Source organism: Octopus sinensis, linkage group LG20 (assembly GCF_006345805.1).
Source record: "Octopus sinensis linkage group LG20, ASM634580v1, whole genome shotgun sequence".
Lineage (NCBI taxonomy): Eukaryota > Metazoa > Mollusca > Cephalopoda > Octopoda > Octopodidae > Octopus > Octopus sinensis.
Window position 1 is genome coordinate 22372778 of NC_043016.1, and position 20786 is coordinate 22393563.

Consider the following 20786-nt stretch of genomic DNA (forward strand, 5'->3'; position numbering starts at 1 on the left):
TTTTAATTTATAAAATGTTAATATTTTTTAACCGTTTACTGTCTGGTTTAAATTCTCAGAAATTAGTGCTTTTTGTCACAGAAATATAGTGAAAGAGCTCAAGTGCTATAAATGTATTTTAGACTACTTGTGGTTGTTGTTTTAGATGTCTCAAAACTCAAGTGATTTTAAAAAATTTTTATTTTTAAATTAAAACTTGCTTCAATTTGAAGTTGTATATTATACAGTAAACGGTTAAAATGATTTCAAAGATTTTATTTAGAAGGAATCTAAATATGTATGTCATGTCTGTTGTTTCCCACCTGATTATGTAATCAAAAGAAAAAATATAAAATGTTAAAAAAAACATTTTTTTTTATTAACAAAATTTTTGTTGATTTTATTTTTATTCCCCATATATGTTTTGAAAAGATATACTAAATTTTTTCATTGAAAGAATTTTTTCTAATTATTTTATTTTTTACTCATACTGTAATGATTTATATACATTTGAATTAACCCAAGGCCAAGATAATATATCTTGTACAAGACACTATATATATGATATATATATATTTAGTTTTATTTTTTATTTGCATTTTTTTCTTTCTTTTTCTTATATACAGGATGTATATTTTATCTGTAAAATTTTTGTATCCAGTTAACAAATTTGAGCTGGGAGAAAGTTGTGCTCCCTTTTGAGCATGCTTATGTAACAGCCTACACATTGATTAATAAAATAAATAAATATAATATATTATATTATATTATATCACAAATATACCCAGTTCTTCAGGACAATCTGGTTTCATTTATATAAGGAAATGAGGATTTTAGTTTTTACCACTTTTCTCCCATTTCGTCATCCTTCATTCATTGCCATTTTTTTAGTAGAAGAAAAAATTTTAATCTATAAATATTTGCGTATAGATAAACTAGGTTAATTAGCATTGCTTTTAGGCCATTAGTATTTTGCTTTATTCTTTTTCTCTGGTAATCTGAAACCTCTTTTTCTGTATCTTTCTCACTTGCTCCAAATTTTACTATTTAATTTCACCATTTAGCTAAACCTAATGAGTTTTTTTTAATGTCCCCTTCTCTGTTATTTAATGACCATGGTGATAAGGGTAGTTGCTTAAATACTGATTCCAGTCCCCCCTCCCCTTCTTCTTTTAAACACTTTTACCAATATGCCAGTAATATGTTCAATCCACTTCAGTAGTTTATCAATTGGTCCAATTGCTTGCATTTCTGGTTGGTTTAGAATATCTTAGTTTTACTTTTTCTTACTAAAATATTAGATATTTTTTAAGATGTCACTTCTACCTTACAAATTCTGAAAATCTACTTGTTCCTCTGAAGAAATTTAAACTGTGTCAAGCTGGTTCTAGTCCCTAAACATGGGATTGGAATGGGAACTAGTACGAGATGTTTCACTGAAAATGAATTAAAAAAAAAAAATGAAAATGTGATGCAAATTAAGTGATTTTATGTGCATTCTTAAAGAATGGAAGTTGAGGTGGTGATAATTATGTTGAGCAGCACTTTCTGTTACCCTTAAATTGAGTGAAACTATAATTATTCTGGGTATTCCTGTGTTTATCAACCATTGAAGTCCACTTTTTAGGTTATATATATAAATATATATATATTATATATATATATATATGTGTGTGTGTGTGTATATATATATAAACATAAACCTAAAAACATAAACAGGCTGTTAAATCTATCAAGACTTCTGGATTTTGAAAATGGCTGCAGGCTAGGGTGAAGGCAGATTCTGTAGCTGTAAAATATTTTTCTTACTCAGTCCTGGGGAACTTTTCCTGTTGGTGCTTAACATGTATTACAGGAACAATATTAAATCCACACATCTCATTAGATATGCAAGCATCCTCAGCATTTCTGTTATATTTACACTGATAATTCAAAATAAGTGGGTTTTTTTTTTCCTTCCTCCTCCCCTAAGAAATTATTTTTTACTTTTTTCAGATTTTTCTCCCTATTGATGAAACTTTTATTTTGAAACATTTTAAAAGAAAAATGAAAGAAAAAAAGCATTTTTTTATTTATTTATTTATTTATTATTTTTTTTGAGGAAGTTTTTTTCCTCTTATTTTAGACTACTGCTTTCCAGTTTGTACTTTGTTCCGGGCAGTGATATTTGAAGACTTACTGTAAGCAGTGGATCTTTCTATAAATGCACCATTTGACATTTTGCTCTTAAAATTCTAGGGGCTGGAATAGATTTTTATATATTGTAAATTTGTTTTCTTATAAATTTATTTTTATTACAAATCTTATTTATTTATTATACAATCTAGCCTAGATATTCAATTATATATATATATATATATATAACATTTTTTTTTTCTTTTTGGACAAGTTAGTTAAGGTCACTGCCTGGTACTTGCTCACTGCTGATACACCTGTGTTCCGTTTTAATCAGGAAATTTGCTTGGAAGGGTGGAAGAAGCTTATATTTCAAATCTATATTTTTTAATTTTGACTTCCATCTGTCATTGGAGAAGGTTGTGAAGTCTGCCATTTTATATTAGCTCTATTTCTTTTTCTTTTTCTGTTTCTTTTTTGTGAGCACAAATGTAATATGGTGTGTTTGAAAAGATCCATAGGTGTTTTGTTTTTTGTTTTTTTTTTTTTGGTATCTGTTTATTATTTTTGAAATATTTTACTATTTCACCACACTTTTCATATACAACTATATATTTAATATTTTGCAATGTTATTTTTTCTAATCAATCCATCAACTATTTTGATTCCCAGCAAAATAAAATTTAAAAATATCAACAGCAGCACCACCATCTAAGGCCTGGCATTTAAAATTATTTTTTGCTGGTTTGAAAGATTTATCTGAAGAAATTTATTTAAAATATATATATATATATTAAAATGATTACAAGATTCTCAGTTTTAGAGTTCCTATTTTTTCACACCTTTTTGGCCAGAGTTGAGGTCGCTTCGTTCAGTTGACCAGTTTTGTATTTTGGTGTGAATGATATGCACATTATGTGCTTTTATATTTTGCCATTCCCTAGTTTTTGTTCAATTTTTGTAAAAAATAAAAATTAAAAAATTATGTATATTGCAATGATATACCAGTTCCTCATATTGTAAGTGATGATACAAAGTTTTCACCATGTTAAATTCTTAGGTTTTGGTCAGCAATTATTAACTGGTAAATGCTTATATAATGGAGTAATGTATTGTAATGTTAGTTTCTTATTAGAAAATTGCTCACTTGCATAAAAAGCTCATCAATTTATTGAAGTTTATGCTCTCCCCCCACTATTTTCTGTTTTTCCTCCTGTAATAGCAATATTCTCTTTTAAATGGCAGCAAGGCAGGGCTATATATTGCTATTCATCTACATTTCATTTTTTATAATCTTTACCAAGTGGTATCTCCTGATCACCACTCTCTCTAAATATATACATATATATGTGTATGTATATGTGTGTATATATATATATATATTTATTATATTATATATATATATACACATTTTTTTAAAAATAACATAGCAATATATATTTAGAAATTGGTTTTGTGATGCTGGCAGGATTCATACTACTGCACTAATACATATTGTAGGAGAATTACATTCCTTGATATTGCAATAGCTTCTACTGGCAACTTTTTATTAAATTTCAAAATACTCAATTCTTGAGAGATGGACTTTAAAAAAATGCAAAAAACTTTCTTATTTTCTTTCACTCCATCTCTTTGATATTCTTTATTTCTTGCTGAAGCAATCATATTAGATCTAGACATCCAGATCTTTACTAGACCCTGCCTTTTTAATAAAAATGTTTTGATAAGTAATAGCTGAAGATTTAGTTATTTTAGTCTGTTAGAGCTTTAATATGTCTGATTATTACTTTAGTAATTTAACATTGGTGAATACAAGTAATTTTATTATACTATTTTTGGAAAATTCCTTGGATCCATAAATTTAAAATTTGTCATTGGTATGCAAGTGAAATAAAGGTGTTTCATTTGGTTTTCTTATTGTGTCTGAGTTTTTTTTTAAAAATCTTTTTCTTTTCATTAACTGTTTTGGGAAGATACTAACTCCTTGCTACAAATTGGGAATCCTGCTAAAATATGTTGTTTCTAAAAGGATATGGAAATAAGTATTGGTAAGTAAATATGTCAAGGACCCACCTAATTCTTTTGGCTTTGAGATTGATATCCAGAAGGTTGTTGGAAAGTTATTGGGGATAGCACAAGGTGTGTGAATTTATACATGCATATGCAAAAATCATTTTTGTCTGGTTCTTCATACATAGCTTGGACAACACTTGAAGCAGTTGGTTGTTCAAGTGTTTCCTCTACACCAAGACACTTGATTTTGTCTTTTTTGTCATACTTTAACCTCTTAACACCCAGCATAAGGCCACTACCTTCAATACTACAGCCAACCTAGTTGAGGTGTCTTGCTTTGCAAATTACTTGGAGATTTTGTTAATGCTGGTACCTTGGGGGAAAAAAAAGCTCCTAGTACATTCTGTGAAGTAGTTGACAGGAAGGGCATTCAACTGTAGAAACCATACCAAAGTAGACCCTGGAGCTCAGTGTAATTCTTTGGCTTGTCAGATGCTTTTGAACTATTCAACTTATACCAGCGTGAAAGGCAGACGTGTGATGAGGACTTACATATGTGTGTGTGTGTGTGTATATATATAAAAGCAGTACTCAGTTAGTGGATCTTACTTGTAATTTGAAGTGGGGGTAGTAATATCAGAAATAAAGCATTTTCCTGAAGAACATTGTCCTTGTGATGAAGTTTTAGGCAAATGTTACTTGTGTGAGGGTAAGTAGTTGTAAGACTTCGAATTGAGGCTTTTAGTTAGACATGACAGGAAGTGTGTGATGTACAAGTTAATTTTGTGTAGTTTATTAAGCCTTTGTACTGTTGAATAGATTAGCATGTTTTCATTTTTGAATACTTACTAAAATATATTTTCATGAAGGCTATGAGGTTGTGTGTGGTGGTGGTGAGTTGTCAATGTGCAGAAGCAAGAGATTAAGGAAACCCCTTCAGAAATAGTTTGAAACTTTATTACTACATGTAGGAAATTGACAATTTCAAATAAGAGACATCATTTGAATTGATTCAATTGCAGTACAAAAGGAACTGTAGCTGAAGGTGTTGCTTCTAAAGATTGACTTGATAGCTACTTACTGCCAGTTAACACTGTTTTTAAAGAGTGCATAGCTGTGTTAAAAAGTTTGCTTCCCAACCATGCAGCTCTGGTTTCAGTTCCACTGTGCAGCACATCTAGAAGATGGAAACTGAAAGATGTCCATTGTAGGTATATGTGGGTGTGTCCTTGCTTGTGATGTCATTTTGTTTCCAATCTTTTGTGAAAAACATGTCTATGGGGAAGGCGGGGATTGGTGACAGGAAGGGCATGTCTGACTCATGGATGCAGCTATAAGTTTTAAAAAAACCTTCCAATCAGGAAAATGATCTTTGCTTTCTTGGTTTGGAGGTAGAGAGTCTGTCATGAATTTTTCAGCAAACTGCAAACCACGTTAAGGTTGCATGTGATACAGATGGATGCACATCAAAAGGTCAGGTTATTTATTTTCAGCTAAGGGTAGTGGATTAGCATCAGATAAAGTTCGTATCAATATTTGTTCCAAGTTCAAATCCTACCAAAGTTGGCTTCGTCTTTCATCAACAACAATTATTGTTTAACTACTTAGCTGTCATATATATCATAATAGGTGGACAATTAGTTGGATTTAGAGATGACAAAAAGCTTAAGACCTGGAGCAAAGACATACATGATTTATAGCTGGTATTGAACTTTGGCAAGGTGTCAGAATTGGTGCCAAAAGCATGTCTTTATATATAATAATGAAATATATGATCTTGGGTTTCAAAGGATATCAGCTTTTTAATATCCTAAAGCCATGTAGTAGATTTCAGTCTCAAGTTGCACTTACTGAGACTGGTCAAGACTTGCCTTAGACTTAATAATTGTTTATTGAAGTTTTAACATCAACTCCTTTGAAATAGTCACCTTGCACAGCATTAAGCCAATACCAGCATTCCTGCCACTTTTGGAATCCAGCCTGGAAGTTTTCTGTAAGCAAGTCAAGGAATTGTGATCTGTTATGGATCTCGACAATGGTGACCTTTGGGGTACATTTTCGTCTTGAGGAAGAGATGGAAGTTCTCAGGTGCTAAATCTTGTGAATAAGGTGGGTGTGAAAGTGATACCATGTTATTGGTGAGAGGGTGCTTTGTTGTGAAACATTCAGTTCTTTGCTCTCCACAGATTCAGTTGCTTTCACCAAATGTCCTTCAAATGCTTCAAAATGTTGCAGTAGAACTGATTAATGGTTTGGCCCTGGAGGACAAATTCCTGATGCATAATACTGTGGATGTGGAAAATAATAAGTATGCTCTTGATTGAGCTGCGGCTTTCTGTAGTGGAGATGAAGGGTTACTTCTATTGTGAGGACTGCTACTTCATCTCAGTCGTACCTGTAGACCCAGTTCTCATCACAGGTGATGATCCTCGACATGAAGAATGGATCGTCAGTGGCATGCTGACTGAAATCTTGACAGACTTTGACGCGAGGTTCTTTCTGCTTTGGTCAGCAGGTGGTGGACAAACTTGGCAGAGATATGCTGCATATTCAATTCAGATATTAGGAGTGCCTTCATGGACCCCATATGATAGCTATGTCATTGATTATCCTCATGCACAAATATAAATTTTCTTCTCGTTTCCAGGGTGACACTCTTGGCAGGTCTTCCAAGGACATTCTTTCGCTGTTGAAGTGCCTGCTACTCAAAATATTGTGTATGACCCAATGCCTTGTTGCCATAAGCTTGCTGTAGCAGGTTCAATGTCACTAGCAGATTTCCCAAGTTTAACACGAAATTTTATGTTGGCTCTTTGTTCCAACTTCTGTCTATGACAAAATTGCAGACTACAGCAAACACAAGATCATAAAAAGAAATTTCTCAACTTGCGAAGTAAACATTGATGTCACTCGGCACACTGCCTGCTCTCACTCCATATGCAATCCGTTGGCATGCAACAGAACTAGTCTGGGAACTTTCTGATACTACCTTGTATATGTGGATGTGAATTCGCATTCAGAGATTTCTCTAAATGAAGGATTTGTTACATTTATACCAATTATTATATTTAACAATCTAGACATTTTCCAAAGAAAAATTCTGCTTTTTTTTATAAGCAACTGTTCTTCATGATTTGGAGACTAGTATTTCATGAGTGGCACATGTAAAAAACTGGAGTGGACACAACTATAGGGACTCATTAGAAGGTAGAATATCGAGACATTTGTTTCAGAGTTGTTAGTTACTTTGTATTGCTGAACGCACATGTATCCACTTTAACTCTTTTGATACTATATTTCTGTTGAAATACACTACCTTTTAGGATAATGAAAAATTTAATTAAATAACTGTCAATATTAAACTGGTATTTGGAACAACTTTGAATTTGTAAAGTAGAGAACCCATAAACTGTTTTACATTAATTAATTTCAATAAATACTTTCTGTAACAATAATGTAAAATTTGAAGGATAGGAAAAGAAAAAATTCAAACAAAGTATAAGATTTAATTGGTTTATTTTTATATTTTCTGAAAGTTTTACATGTTTAATTTTTCCATTGTTTCATTTATTTATTTTTAGATTAACATTATAAAAAAATAGAATCTTTTCTGTGATTTATACAGGAGGTATATGTATATATTGAGGTAACTGTATAACAGTTGTAGCAATTAACATAAAATGCAACAGCATAAATACAACTGTAGTGATTATGCAATAGTTGTGAGAGAGAAGTATGTTGGTGGAAATGATAGTTGCCAGGCTAAATGCATTACAATATTCAAGTTTTCTCCCTCATGTTTTGAGTTCAAATCATGCTGAGGTGGAACATTTTGTTTTTCATTCCTCCACACATAAAATACCTTGTGTCTAATACACTAAAGTTGCATTCAAATGACTTTTGGTTGCTTTATCTTAATGAAGTCAAAAGTAGTGAAAATTGTCTGGAACTTTTTTTCCTTACTTACACTGTATTAGTTTTGCTTATTGTAAATATATAATATAAAAGAAGTGACTTTATAAATAAAACCCCAGTGACTATATAACATTGTATGACTTTGATGAGTGTGTTATGAAGCAGTAGTCTAATTTAAAATATACAACGAAAATGTAAGAGATTTTGTGCAGCACAAATTCCTCATACCTACTGTTAATGCAGTCAGCTTGTTTATTGCATTGGAAGAAACATATCTAATCAGTGCTTTGATGAGGTGAAGAAATAAAAGAACTATGACATTTTGATTTTCCTTTTGGACAATTCCACCTGCTAAAATCAAATGATTCCAAAAGGGGTATGAATACATGCTGTTATTAATAAATAATTTAAATTGAGAAATGTAACCAGAAAGATTGATGATTCTTCCACTAACTGGAGAAATCCTATGCCCTAATTACATTAATCAACATCAAATTGTGCTACAGACATGTACTTAATGCTCAAAATGATTGTAAAGAGTGGGTACAGTTGACCACTAAAATGCATCAGTCGCAGCACTTATAACACTAACCCAATAATATTTAGTGTTTGTTTTCAATTATAATCTACTTAGAAGTATATTCACATTTGTTAGTCTAGATGCTTAACTCTTTCCTATGAGCATAGCTTGGAGAGGAATGAATACCCTCAACCTGATTTTGCTATACTACATAAAGATGGCATTAGAGTTGTCCCTTTAGCACAAACAATTTTGAAACTTTCTTCAGGAAAATATAACATAGATTAAAAAAGCCTCAAAGACATAGTGCATTGTCTAAAGAAAGCACCTTAATAGCTAAAAGAGGGCTTAGACATGATTAAAAGGGCCCTGCTTAATAAAGTAAACTTACGACTTTTACTTTATTTTGACTGAAATTCAAAAAAGCACTGAGTTATTCCCTTTATGTTAAAGGACTATTCAAGGCACACTCAATCATAAAAACTTGAAAACTAATACTTTTGGCAGAAGACTTAATTTACAAATTAGAAAAGTTTTTCTTTTAATGTATAACAACTGATTTGTAATGTCTCAAATTTTATCTGTATCAATTTTGACATTTCAACAAACTTTCAACAACTATTTTAACAAAAAGTGATTTATTAAAATTAAATATGTTAATTATAAACACAAAATTAAGAAATGCCTACAGCTCAAGAAGTGAATTTACTGTTACATTCCGTTGTAAGCAGGGCCTTCTCCCCCTTGAGGACACACCCAGTTTATATTCTGGCTTGGATCCTTTATATCACAGGTTTTGCAGTGGATACAATTCTGTGCATTGATCTGCAGTCGCATACTGTCACCATCTTCTGTAGGAACATATTCATAGACACCTGAAAGATTCCAACGATATATATTAAATTCTTGGGTGATAGATACAAAGTTGTTGAAGAAATTGTACTAGCCATTGTCAACATAGTAACAAAAGCACCCCCCCACACACAAGACAGTGTCTATGGACTAGAAGCCAGCACCATGGAGTAACTATAGACCTTTGGTCTTAAACACAGAACTTCTGGCTGGAAACTAGGAATAATAATGAGATCCTTCATTCCCACTCTGCCAAACCCATGGTCAACAAGAATACAGCTATTGCAGACAACATCAAGTTCAATATCCTCATATTGGACTTGGTAAGAGTGATGAGAAATGTGTCCTGTATGTGCAACCCAACAGAATTAGAAAGACACATACAACACTTCATTCACCACATGCAGTTCTCCGGTTACAGCCAAAGGGGATAAAGGAGCCATGGCTAAGTACAAGACCGTCAAAGAGAATGATGCAAAAGAGATATGTCTGCTATACAGGAGTAAATAAGGCCAACTCATGGTATGACAAGAAAAAATACCAGTGTGTCATGTTTGTTGATGGTAGCGAACTAACATGTCTTTTTAGGAAAAAACCTTAGATAAGATGAATCTACAGGTTAAGGTACTAGAAAGTACAGGAACTCTCACAAAATCTCTGATTTGTAGAACATATCCATTTGAAAGGGACCCATGTACAGATAACTGTATACTATGTAGGATGAACCACAGGTAAATTGTAAGATTAGGAATGTAGCATACAGTACTGAGGGATGATGCAGAAACAGGACAACAGCATACATTGGGGAGACAGCACATGGCATAGGTGAACACTAGCAGGAGCTCAAAGAGAAGAGCTTGTCAGTTCTCTACCAACATGCTCAATTACAACATAGATAACTTAGGTTTTGGTCAGTATAGGCTCAGACTTGGTTAATAACATAGATGTTAAGATATTATCAACGCAGAACAGACATGCCACTACAGAGGCCACACACATAGTAATAGATAGACCGAGTGTCAACAGAAAACATGAATGGAATAGCACTCCATTACACATGATGATTAAAGACAGAATGAGATAAGAAAAAAAGAAAGATACAAACAATATAATACATAAACTCATACAAACATAAGACACACATACACATAAGATGGAATGAGAAAAATAAATAACTAAAATTAAAAAAAACCCCAACTAAATAAAAGACATGGGTACAGTGTAGTAAGCAAATCCATATACATATATACAACACATTGACACACACACACAGATATAGATGCAAATGCTTGAATGGACTAAACAGAACAAAAGGAGACAAGAAGGATGGGGAATTGCTGAAGAGGACATAGGTGAAAGATTTGTATATAAATGTATATAGTGTGTGTGGTTAATTGGCAAAAGAATATGGCCATTCCCAAATATAACAATATATATTTTGTGTATACATATACATAAGTTTTTTCATGCAAGCATGGGTTAGGCAAATATACTATTGAGATATTTTACAGCTGGATACCCTTTCTGTTGCTAATCTTTACCTCTTTTATTTCATGTCTTTGTTGATAGGGAAAATGGCAAAATCACCTCTTGTAGCATGGTGATTTTTGGAGAAGCACAAATGTAAACACACACACACAGACAATAGACTTCTTTCATTCTGTTTATTATAATTCTGGGCCACTTAAAAGTTGGCCCAGGGTTATAATGAAACTGAACCCACGTGGTTGCAAAGAGAACTATTAAACCACACAGACAAATGATGCACACACACATATACATCTTGATGAAATGTTATTATTAGTGAGAGTGAAATAAAAAAAAAAAATCGCTGCTCTTTGTACAAAGTCCCTAGCAATATTTGTTTTGCCTTGTGCTACAGACACTCATCAGTTATGCAGTCATAATTTCAGTGAATCAGTTAGAAACCTATAACCAACTATGCTATTCACTCACAGATTGTAATATAAAATATATAGAAATAAACTAAAATTTTCATTGTAGACAATGTGAGACCCTGGTGAATTGTATTGCAAAATGATTTTGATTCAAATCATTTGTGTTCCTAATATCTCTGAAAATGTATGAACATTACACAATCTCATTATCCTATGAGGTTTTATGTTTGTATACGGAATTACTGTTTCCTTGCATATTGAAAAATATGTTTACAAAATGCTTTACCTGCAGGGCAGAATCGTTGTTCAGGTCCATCAAAGTTTTGAAGATTTTGGTTAACTGGGACATTGTCATTCAGCAGAGTGAGGTGGGCAGGTTGGTCATGGTCGTGGTTAGTTCCAGTTAGAGCAACAGAACTTAGGAGATCAAAAGAAATTTCATTGTCGGGTTTAGGATATTCTATAACTTTGCATTCAGTAGCTGGTTTTAACTTTTTATAATCAGGACCTAGGTGAGAAAAATGTGAAAAGTATAAGAATATATAAAAACAAAAACGACTTAATGTATTGCATTTGATGGAAAACATGAAACATAAAAATCAGCATAAATTTCAGATAACATTCAGGTGGAAATCAATGACTCAACTGATACGCACTTCCTATTATTGCACATGCCCACCATGAAATACTGGGAAGTTTTCCTATTTAGCCATTCCATCTTACTCAATATAGCTATCATTTCTAACCTAAACAAAATTGCCACTGTGTTTAAAAAAGGAACCATACAAACCAAAAAGGGAGTTTGTATATAGTTACTTCACTTATTTATTGACCAATATAGCAGTCAAATTTCCCTTACTAACTTTGAAATAAGGGCCATATAGCTCAGAGTGGAAGCTTCCATGAAGTCACTTGACCTACTTAATATAGCAGCTAAATCTCCCTCAAGATCTTATATTTCTATGTTCAGTTTTGTAGGTAAGTCATCTCTTTTGCCATAGATTTACTGAACCAAAATTAACTGGGAATATTCAACAACCAGAACATTTACACTGCCAACAAGACTCAGAAACCAATTTTACTGCAATACTTTCCTAACAATAAAATTGTATCTTCCAAGGTGGCAAGCTGGCAGAAACACTAGCACACCGGGCAAAATGCTTAGTGGTATTTCATGTCTTTACGTTCTGAGGTTGACTTTTGTCTTTCATCCTTTTGGGGTTGATAAATCAAGTACCAGTTGTGTACTAGGGTTGATCTAACTGACTGGGCCCTCCCCCAAAATTTCGGGCATTGTGCCCAGAATAGAAAAGAGTATTGTATCTTCCACTTAGTCTAGACACATTTACAACACTCCAAATCACTAACACAACACCATCCGTCCCACTCAGTTCTACTCAGTCCAGATACATCTACAACACCATCCTAACAATACACTCTCTCTCATCCGGTCCAGATACATCTACCACATTCTACTGACAATACAACAAACCTTACTGGTGTGGGCTTATTGTTTATATGAAACACCTCCTTACCATTGTGTGAGAGTGTCCATGGTTCTTTTCCTTGAAAGATCCAAGTAAATACTCCTGTGTACATTAGACCCCCAAACAGTCCAAGCCTGGAGTGAAATGAGGGTCGGACATTGCGAATGGTTTTCAGTTCTTTGTAAACCCAACTGTTTCGGTAAGTGGTTTCATATTCTACTGGTTCTTTTCCTAGAAAAAGACAGTTGAAAAAGTTTTTTGAATATTTTACAATTTGAATGAAAGACCCCCCCCCCCACCAAGAAAACAACAATAAAAAGCAAAAACAAAGGAAAACCTAAATAAGTAAGCATTTTGAAGAGTAATATACTCTGCTGAGCCCAAGATCAATCCTGATCAATACATATTATTTAATAGGAACTACATTGTTCAGTGAACCTTTATCATTTTAAAGACAGTAACACTCTCCAGAGATTTCCTCCAGATATATATATAAAGTATAAAATCAGGGGGTGTCAAATGTGATGGATTTATTCTTCTATTTGATTTCCATAATTACATCAGTTTTGTAACCTTCTTCAAGTAATACGTCTGTCTGTCTGTCTGTCTATCTATCTATCTATCTATCTGTCTGTCTGTCTATCTATCTATCTATCTATCTATCTGTCTGTCTGTCTGTCTCTCTACTTACCTACCTACCTACCTAACTACATACATACTCACACATACACAGACATGTTAATGTGTAACTATCTGTTGCACACATACATATGGCCTCCATTAGCCATAGTTGACCATGTGTTTCCGCATCAGCAAAGTTGCTCCCCAAAGAAGAGGCCTGAGCAAGGTGTATTTTCTGCCTCTCTTCTTTGTGTCACTGATGATGTCCAAAGGAAAGCTTGACAATGGTGTCACTGCAGATATTCCTGAATGCAATGGGTTAGAACAACCCACATCTCGTGTCCTACCAATCCATAGCTCTGAATTGGTACTTGTTGGGAGTATGGGATGGTCTCCTCTCTTCCCTTATAGTGGCTCTGGCTCTGCACCACAACCAGTACCAGTACTAGTCTGTCCTCTGTTCTGGTAGGCTCTCGTAGCTCCTCCCACTAGCATTACTGCTTGCATCAAAAAGAGTCTGCATTACATATTTAATCAGTTAACAAGACACCTACTCCTTTCTCTCTTCTTATAATGATATGACCAATTAGCTGTTTATTTATTTAATCATTGACTCACTTATGCTTGTAACACTAATGCTTAAAACAATGCTTTGCAATTTTAACATGATTGAATGATGGTAGATTAATTTGGGAACAACCGATGTGTCATACCTGTTATCAAACATTCATTGAAACCTTCTTTTCAGATGTGTAATACTATCCCCTCTTCTCATGTTCCTCCCTTGTCCCTTTCCTTTTCCAGTTTCTTAGAGTTAGCACTGTCAATGTAGGCACATTGAAAGGTAGGTCTGGTGAGATTAAGATGCTTGAATGGAGGCATGTTGATGTGTGTTGCATTCAAGAAGTAAGGTGGTGGTGGTGGGGAGCTTCAGCCACGTTCCTTACAGGCAGGATGCATAAATATAAAATCTGGGAATGTAACAGTGATGGGGTAGGTGGTGTGGGCATACTTCTTGCAGAGAAATGGGTTGATATGGTCATGTGTGATAGAGTACTGAAGCTCAGGCTAGTTTTACAGAATAGTACAGCAATAATTATCTTTGCCTATGCCTCCTCACCTGGGAGGCATAAGCAAAGATAATGAACAGAAGGACTGTTTTTATGATAGCCTTTTGCAGGCCACCTCAAAGACAAATGACAAGGATCTCATTTTTGTGGCTGGTGATTTCAGTGGACATGTTGAGCAGCAGTTAGGTACCTTCCATGGAGTACATAGGAATCATGGAATTGGTTTCCAAAATGAAGAGGGAACAAGGCTACTGGAGTTCTGTAATGCAAATAATCTAGTGATCTGCAACACCAACTTCAGGAAGCCAGCCAGTTACCTGCTTACCTATCAATCAGGTGACTAAACAAGCTAGATTGATTTCATTCTCACTAGACTAGGGGTTGGACAAAATAATGGAAGCGCTTTAAAATTTCAAACAAATATATTTTAATATGGGGTAGGACCAGCTCTGGCAGTAATTACAGCTTGAATTCTATGAGGTATGGACTCGTACAAAGTTTGAATTGTTTCCAAAGGAATTTTTGTCCATTCTTCAGCTAAAATAGTCTCCAGTTCTTGTAGTGATAATGGTGGAGGATATCGACTCCTTACTTGTTTTTCTAAAATGTACCATAAATGTTCAATAATATTGAGATCTGGTGACTGTGGTTGCCAGATATGATGTTCAACTTCATTAGAATGTTCCTCAAGCTATCCAGTAACAACTTTAGTTGAGTGAATTGGTGCATTATCATCCTGAAAGATTGCGCTTCCCTCCAGAAACAGTTCTGCAACCATAGGATGAGCTTTAGCAGATAAAATGCTTAAATAGTCTTGACTATTAATTCTACCATGAAGGGAAACCATTGGGCTGGCAGATTTCCAAGATATAGCTCCCAGATCATTACAGATCCTCCTCCGTGTTTAACAGTTGGAAGAAGGCAGTCTGGGTTAAATACTTCTGGCTTTGTGCAGCTCTTGGTGAACAGTTTTTGTGGAAACTGGGTTCTTGAGGTGGTCATTAAGCTCTGCAGTAATTTTGGGAGCTGTTCTTTTGTGATCCTTTCTAATAATTTGCGTAAGAGTCCAAAGGTCCCTATCTGAAAGTTTGGGTTTTCTTCCAGAGTTTTGTTTCAACGAGGAGGTTTTTCCCTGTTTCTCAAAGGCTCTCATTACTTTTGAGACAGTACTTCTTGATACACCAAACATTTCGGCTGTTTTCATTACGCTAGCGCCTGCTATACAAGCACCAACAATTTGACCTCTTTGAAAGTTCGATAGATCTATCATTTTAATGAATTTTAATTACCTTTCTTTGATAATATCTGGAAAGAAACAGCAATTTTAGCAAAACATATTAAGCAACACTAATAATACATCAAAGAACATGAAAATAAACAAGCTTTTGATGGTTTTATAGATATTTCAGAATTATGATGCTTTGATGCTAAGTGCTTCCATTATTTTGTTCAACCTCTGTACATGGCTGCTCATAAATGCAAAGAGCTTCCTGGGTGAAGAATCCCCTCCCCCCAGCATAGACTAATCATCAGTAACTTTAGAATTCAGGCCAAAAGGTTGCCTATAAGCAGACCAATCTGGAAAAGGAGGATCTGGAAGCTTGCAGATCCTTTATATGGTCAGAGACTTAGGGACACTCTAATTGAGAAATATGATGCAAAGGAGGAGGAACTACAGACTTGTAACATAGAGGGCAACTAGGAATTCCTGCAGGACAGCTTGCTGAGTACCAAATCTGCAGCTGGTGCAAAGTCCCAACCAGAAGTTGGGGATGTGGTGGTGGAGCGATGCTGTAGACATTTGAGCAAAGAAGCAGGCCTGGAAAGAGTGGAAGGGTGGTGGTAGCAGGGAACAATATCAGGTAGTTAGGAAGGAGGCTAGAAGGCAGGTGTATTTAGCCAGGGGAGAAGCAGAGAGGAGGAACTTTGGCATGTTCTGCATCGTGAGTACCAGAGAGTTGAAGTGTGTCAGAAAATTGTGATGTGGTAGGAGAGAAATATGTTTGCATGGATGATGGGTCACTGGCAGTTAGCAACCCTGCAAAGAAGGTTTGGAAGTGCCACTATGAAAGGCTACTAAATGTAGAGAAATCATGGCAGGAGAGCCTACTTAGTGTGGATCCAATAGACGGACCAGCACTCTGAATAGACAGTAGCATGGTAGACAAAGCCATGAAGGTTATGAAGATGGGAAAAGCCCCTGGCCCATCTAGAATAACCATTGAGATGCTTAGAATATCTGGTGGTGTGGATTATGGTTTAGTCACGCATATAGTTAATCAGGCTAAACATGAAGGAGTCATACCCAATGACTGGTGTAGCAGTATCATAGTTAACTGCTACAAAGGTAAAGGTGACGACTTAGAAATAATTAGAGAGGTATCACTTTGTTGGGTCAGGTGATGGAAGTCACAGAGAGGGTCATAGCCCAACTAATAAGGGAGAGAGTTTAGATGAGATGCAGTTTGATTTTGTGCCAGGGAGAAGCACCACTGATGCTATATTTCTGGTAAGGCATCTGCAGGAGAAGTACCTAGCCAAAGACAAAAATCTGTACCTGGCTTTTGTTGACATGGAGAAAGCCTTTGACAGGGTCCTCCGGTCCCTGGTAGTCAATGTGGAAACTAGGGATAGATTACTGGTTGGTGAGAGCTGTACAAGCCACGTACAAGGATGCTGTCAGTAAGGCGAGGGTTGGCAACAAGTGTAGCGAGAAATTCAGGGTACAAGTGAGGGTTCACCAAAGATCAGTCCTCAGTGCCCTCTTGTTCATCATAGTCCTCCAGGCAATAACAGAAGAATTTAAGACGGGTTGCCCCTGGGAGCTCCTCTATGCTGATGACCTTATTTTTATAGCTGAATCACTATCAGAACTAGAGGAGAAGTTTCATGTGTGGAAGCAAGGTCTAGAATCAAAGGGCTTAGAGTTAATCTAGAAAAAACCAAAGTCTTAGTAAGTAAGAAAGCTCACAAATCACAAATTCCCTCAGGTAGATGGCTCCTCTTGATCTGTAGGAAAAGTTCGCTAGAGGTAGTTGATAACTTCCGTTATTTAGGTGTCCAAGTCAGTAGCTCTGAGAGCATAGCTACAAGAATAGGAATAGGCCAGGCAAAATTCAGAGAACTCCTACCTCTGTTGGCAACAAAGAGCCTCTCCCTCAGAGTGAAGGGCTGACTGTATGATGCCTGTGTGTGAACAGCTATGCTACACAGCAGTGAAATATGGGCTGTGATCACTGAGGATATGTATATGCTTGAAAGAAATGAATCTAGCATGCTTCACTGGATGTGCAATGTCAGTGTGCATGTACGACAGAGTGTAAGTGTCTTGAGAGAAGAATTGGACAATATTTATAACCATACCTAGCTATGAGCTGTCAATTCACTCCTGCACTCCATTCTAAACAGACACAGTCCTCTAGTCTTAGATTTAGTAGTTGATAAAAAGACTAATTAATTAAAAATGAACCACAATCCTTTACAAGCTATGATCCCAACAAACTTCATGTATTTCTTGGAAGTGTAGTATATTCTTAGCTACAATAGCGACAACAAGGATTTTTTCTATCGTCTTGTTCTATTAAAGTATTTGAGTAAGATTATATTAATGTGTCCAACTGATTAAAATTCTATTTATTTATTTGTGCAGCTGAGGATAGCCCTGTATTTAAATTGAAGTAACGATTGCATTGTTCAATTAAATGGAGCCGCTTGAAACATCATACTGCATCACTTCTTGATATCCTGTTGCTTATTTTGATTATATATATATATACATTACTCTTTTACTTGTTTTAATCATTTGAGTGTGGTCATGCTGGAATACTGACTTTAAGTTGAAGAAATCAACCCCTGGACTTTAGGCAAGAAGTTGAAATTGTTTTGGCCCCTGACACTGTAGGGACCCTAAGTAACGCATGTGTAAAATTTGAATGAAATTGGTTGGGTAGTTCTCGAGTTTTAGGCATTCACACAGACAGACAGACATTCTCATCTTTATGTATAGAGAAAATCTTACATGTGTACCATCATGGCATATCAGCAAATAGTTTTTACCCTATTCAAATATAATCATAGACTGGTAGTTTGATTTGTCCCTGGTTCAATTCAGGTACATGATTTGAAATCAGAACAGTGAGATTCTAAATATTCAGCACCTTGTCCCATGTTTTCCTGGGTCTACCTCTTCTACAAGTTTCCTCCACAGTTAGAGATTGGCACTTTTTTTGCAGCTGCCCTCATCCATGCACATCACATAACCATACTAGTGCAGATACCTTTCTTGCACACATCTGATGCCGCTTAAGCCCAATTTTTCTTTCAAGATGCTTACACTCAGTCGTAAATGCATAATGACTTTGCACATCCAGCACAGCAAACTAGATTCATTTCTTTCAAGCCTTTGTATGTCCTCTGTAGCCCATGTTTCACTGCTGTGTAGCATGGCTGTTTGCACACAGGCATCATACAATCTGCCTTTCACTATGAGCAATAAGCCCTTTGTTGTCAAGTGGAAGCTCTCTGAACTTTGTCCAGTCTATTCTTATTGTAGCAGCTTTGCTCTCAGAGCATCCACTTCTGCTGCTGACCTAGTCACCTAGATAACAAAAGCTAATCAACTACTTCTAGGTATCCCTTCTGGCATTTAATGGAGTCTATTTTCTGTAGATTTCTAGTGTTTACTCTACCTGTGCATAATCTTTAGTGTGGCAAATTGGGCAGAGTTATTTGAGTGTCAGATAAAATGCCTAGCAGTATTTATTCTGACTCTCTGTGCTCCAAGTTCAAATCCCAACAAAGCCATCTTTGTCATTCATCTTTTCTGGAATGATAAAAACAAGTAACAATCCAGGGGTGAGAGACTGGCAAAACTGCAAGAATATTGGATTGTATGTCTTGCAGTATTTGTTCCTGCTCTTAACATCCTGAGTTCAAATCCTAACATGGCCTACTTGGATGGATTACTTAATAAGTTAAACACCACTACTTGGCACTTTAGATGCCTTTAGAAAAATTCACTCTATTGTAAGCATTAGGGCCAGATATTCAGTTTGAGGACACCTTCCTCCCTCCCATTCACCAGCCCCGGAGGTCCTGTAATAGGTCATAGTGTTGTCTTTCCTTCTTACTAAAAGAAAAAAAAGAAGAGAAAAACATTACTCTTCCCATTCATCTTTTGAAATAAATTTAAAAAAAAATTTTAACTGAAAGGTAATTCTTACCTGATGCAGAATCTGGATCCTCTGCAATGATGTCGAAGACAGCTTCAGCAGCCAGCATCCCTGTCTTCATGGCATTATGGCTACCCTTAATTTTTGGTACATTCATAAATCCAGGGCTACAACCTGCGAGGCAGCCACCAGGGAATGTAAGTTTGGGTATGCTCTTTAGAAGCAAGAACAGAATAATTGAGATGTTAACTATAACAGTGATTGAGTTGCTGTATAATTACATCAATGTAGTCATTAGCTACCATGTACTATTACTATCACATGTAATATGACTCTCAACTACCATTACTCTAAACAACCATTCATTAACATATATCACCAGCCTATACACTTGCACCATCCATTTCCATCATAAGTACATACCATCAATATTTAAGCCAAGTATGGCAAGCTATTGTGGAGGCTTCTGAGTGGTTGCTTGATATGATAAAATAGCAGGCATATCTCACTTAAAACACACCCTGGACATGTTGGATAAAGTGGTTCTGGATTCCTTGCACCTTAGTTGGAATGTCTTTGATTTAAGGTTTGTTCAATTAGAGCTCAACAGGGGGTAAATAATAACAACAATATCTACTGTAGCAACAACCTACTATTGTCATATGACCAGATCACCATCATCTACCTACCTCTACTTTAGCTATCATCACATGGCCATAGTGATTACTAATGTCACTTGAGGTTCTGCTTCTCAGTAAATGTGAAATCACATGTTAATTTCTAACATAGGCACAAAGCCAAAATTTTGAGAGAGGAAGAGAGTTAAATTAATTTTACAACTTCATTAAGATTTCAATTCAGAATGTAAAACAGCCAGAACAAATACTGCAAGGCATTTTGTGTTACAATCTAACAGCAGATTCAGGTAATAACTTATCATTTAATCTTTTGGTTGGTTAAATGATGTGAGTCAGTATGGGGCAAGTTAAAAGGGAGAAATTTCTATAATCTACATCTCATCACAATTGTCACAACAACCAACTTAAAGATATTGATCTAGAGAGAGTGGCCTTTACCTGGTTATCCAACTGTATAGGATCTCCCTCAAATTACATCCTTTAATCTTAAAACCTGGAAAGAAGTTT

General features: G+C 35.2%; 1 protein-coding gene and 1 long non-coding RNA gene across 2 annotated transcripts in view; one reads left to right on the forward strand and one right to left on the reverse strand.

Moving 5' to 3' along the window:
* Window positions 1-5955, forward strand: part of LOC118767286 — a 10187-nt gene extending 4232 nt beyond the window's left edge. The window contains exons 2-3 of the long non-coding RNA XR_005003193.1: window positions 1744-1749; window positions 5942-5955. This is a non-coding gene — a long non-coding RNA (uncharacterized LOC118767286). The remainder of the gene's footprint in view (window positions 1-1743; window positions 1750-5941) is intronic.
* A 2110-nt stretch (window positions 5956-8065) lies between these two features.
* LOC115222554 (electron transfer flavoprotein-ubiquinone oxidoreductase, mitochondrial-like) overlaps window positions 8066-20786 on the reverse strand; it is a 62685-nt gene continuing 49964 nt past the window's right edge. The window contains 4 exon segments of the mRNA XM_029792820.2: window positions 8066-9417; window positions 11579-11800; window positions 12828-13010; window positions 19693-19855. Coding sequence (XP_029648680.1) covers window positions 9254-9417; window positions 11579-11800; window positions 12828-13010; window positions 19693-19855 — 732 coding nt within the window. The 3' untranslated portion in view covers window positions 8066-9253.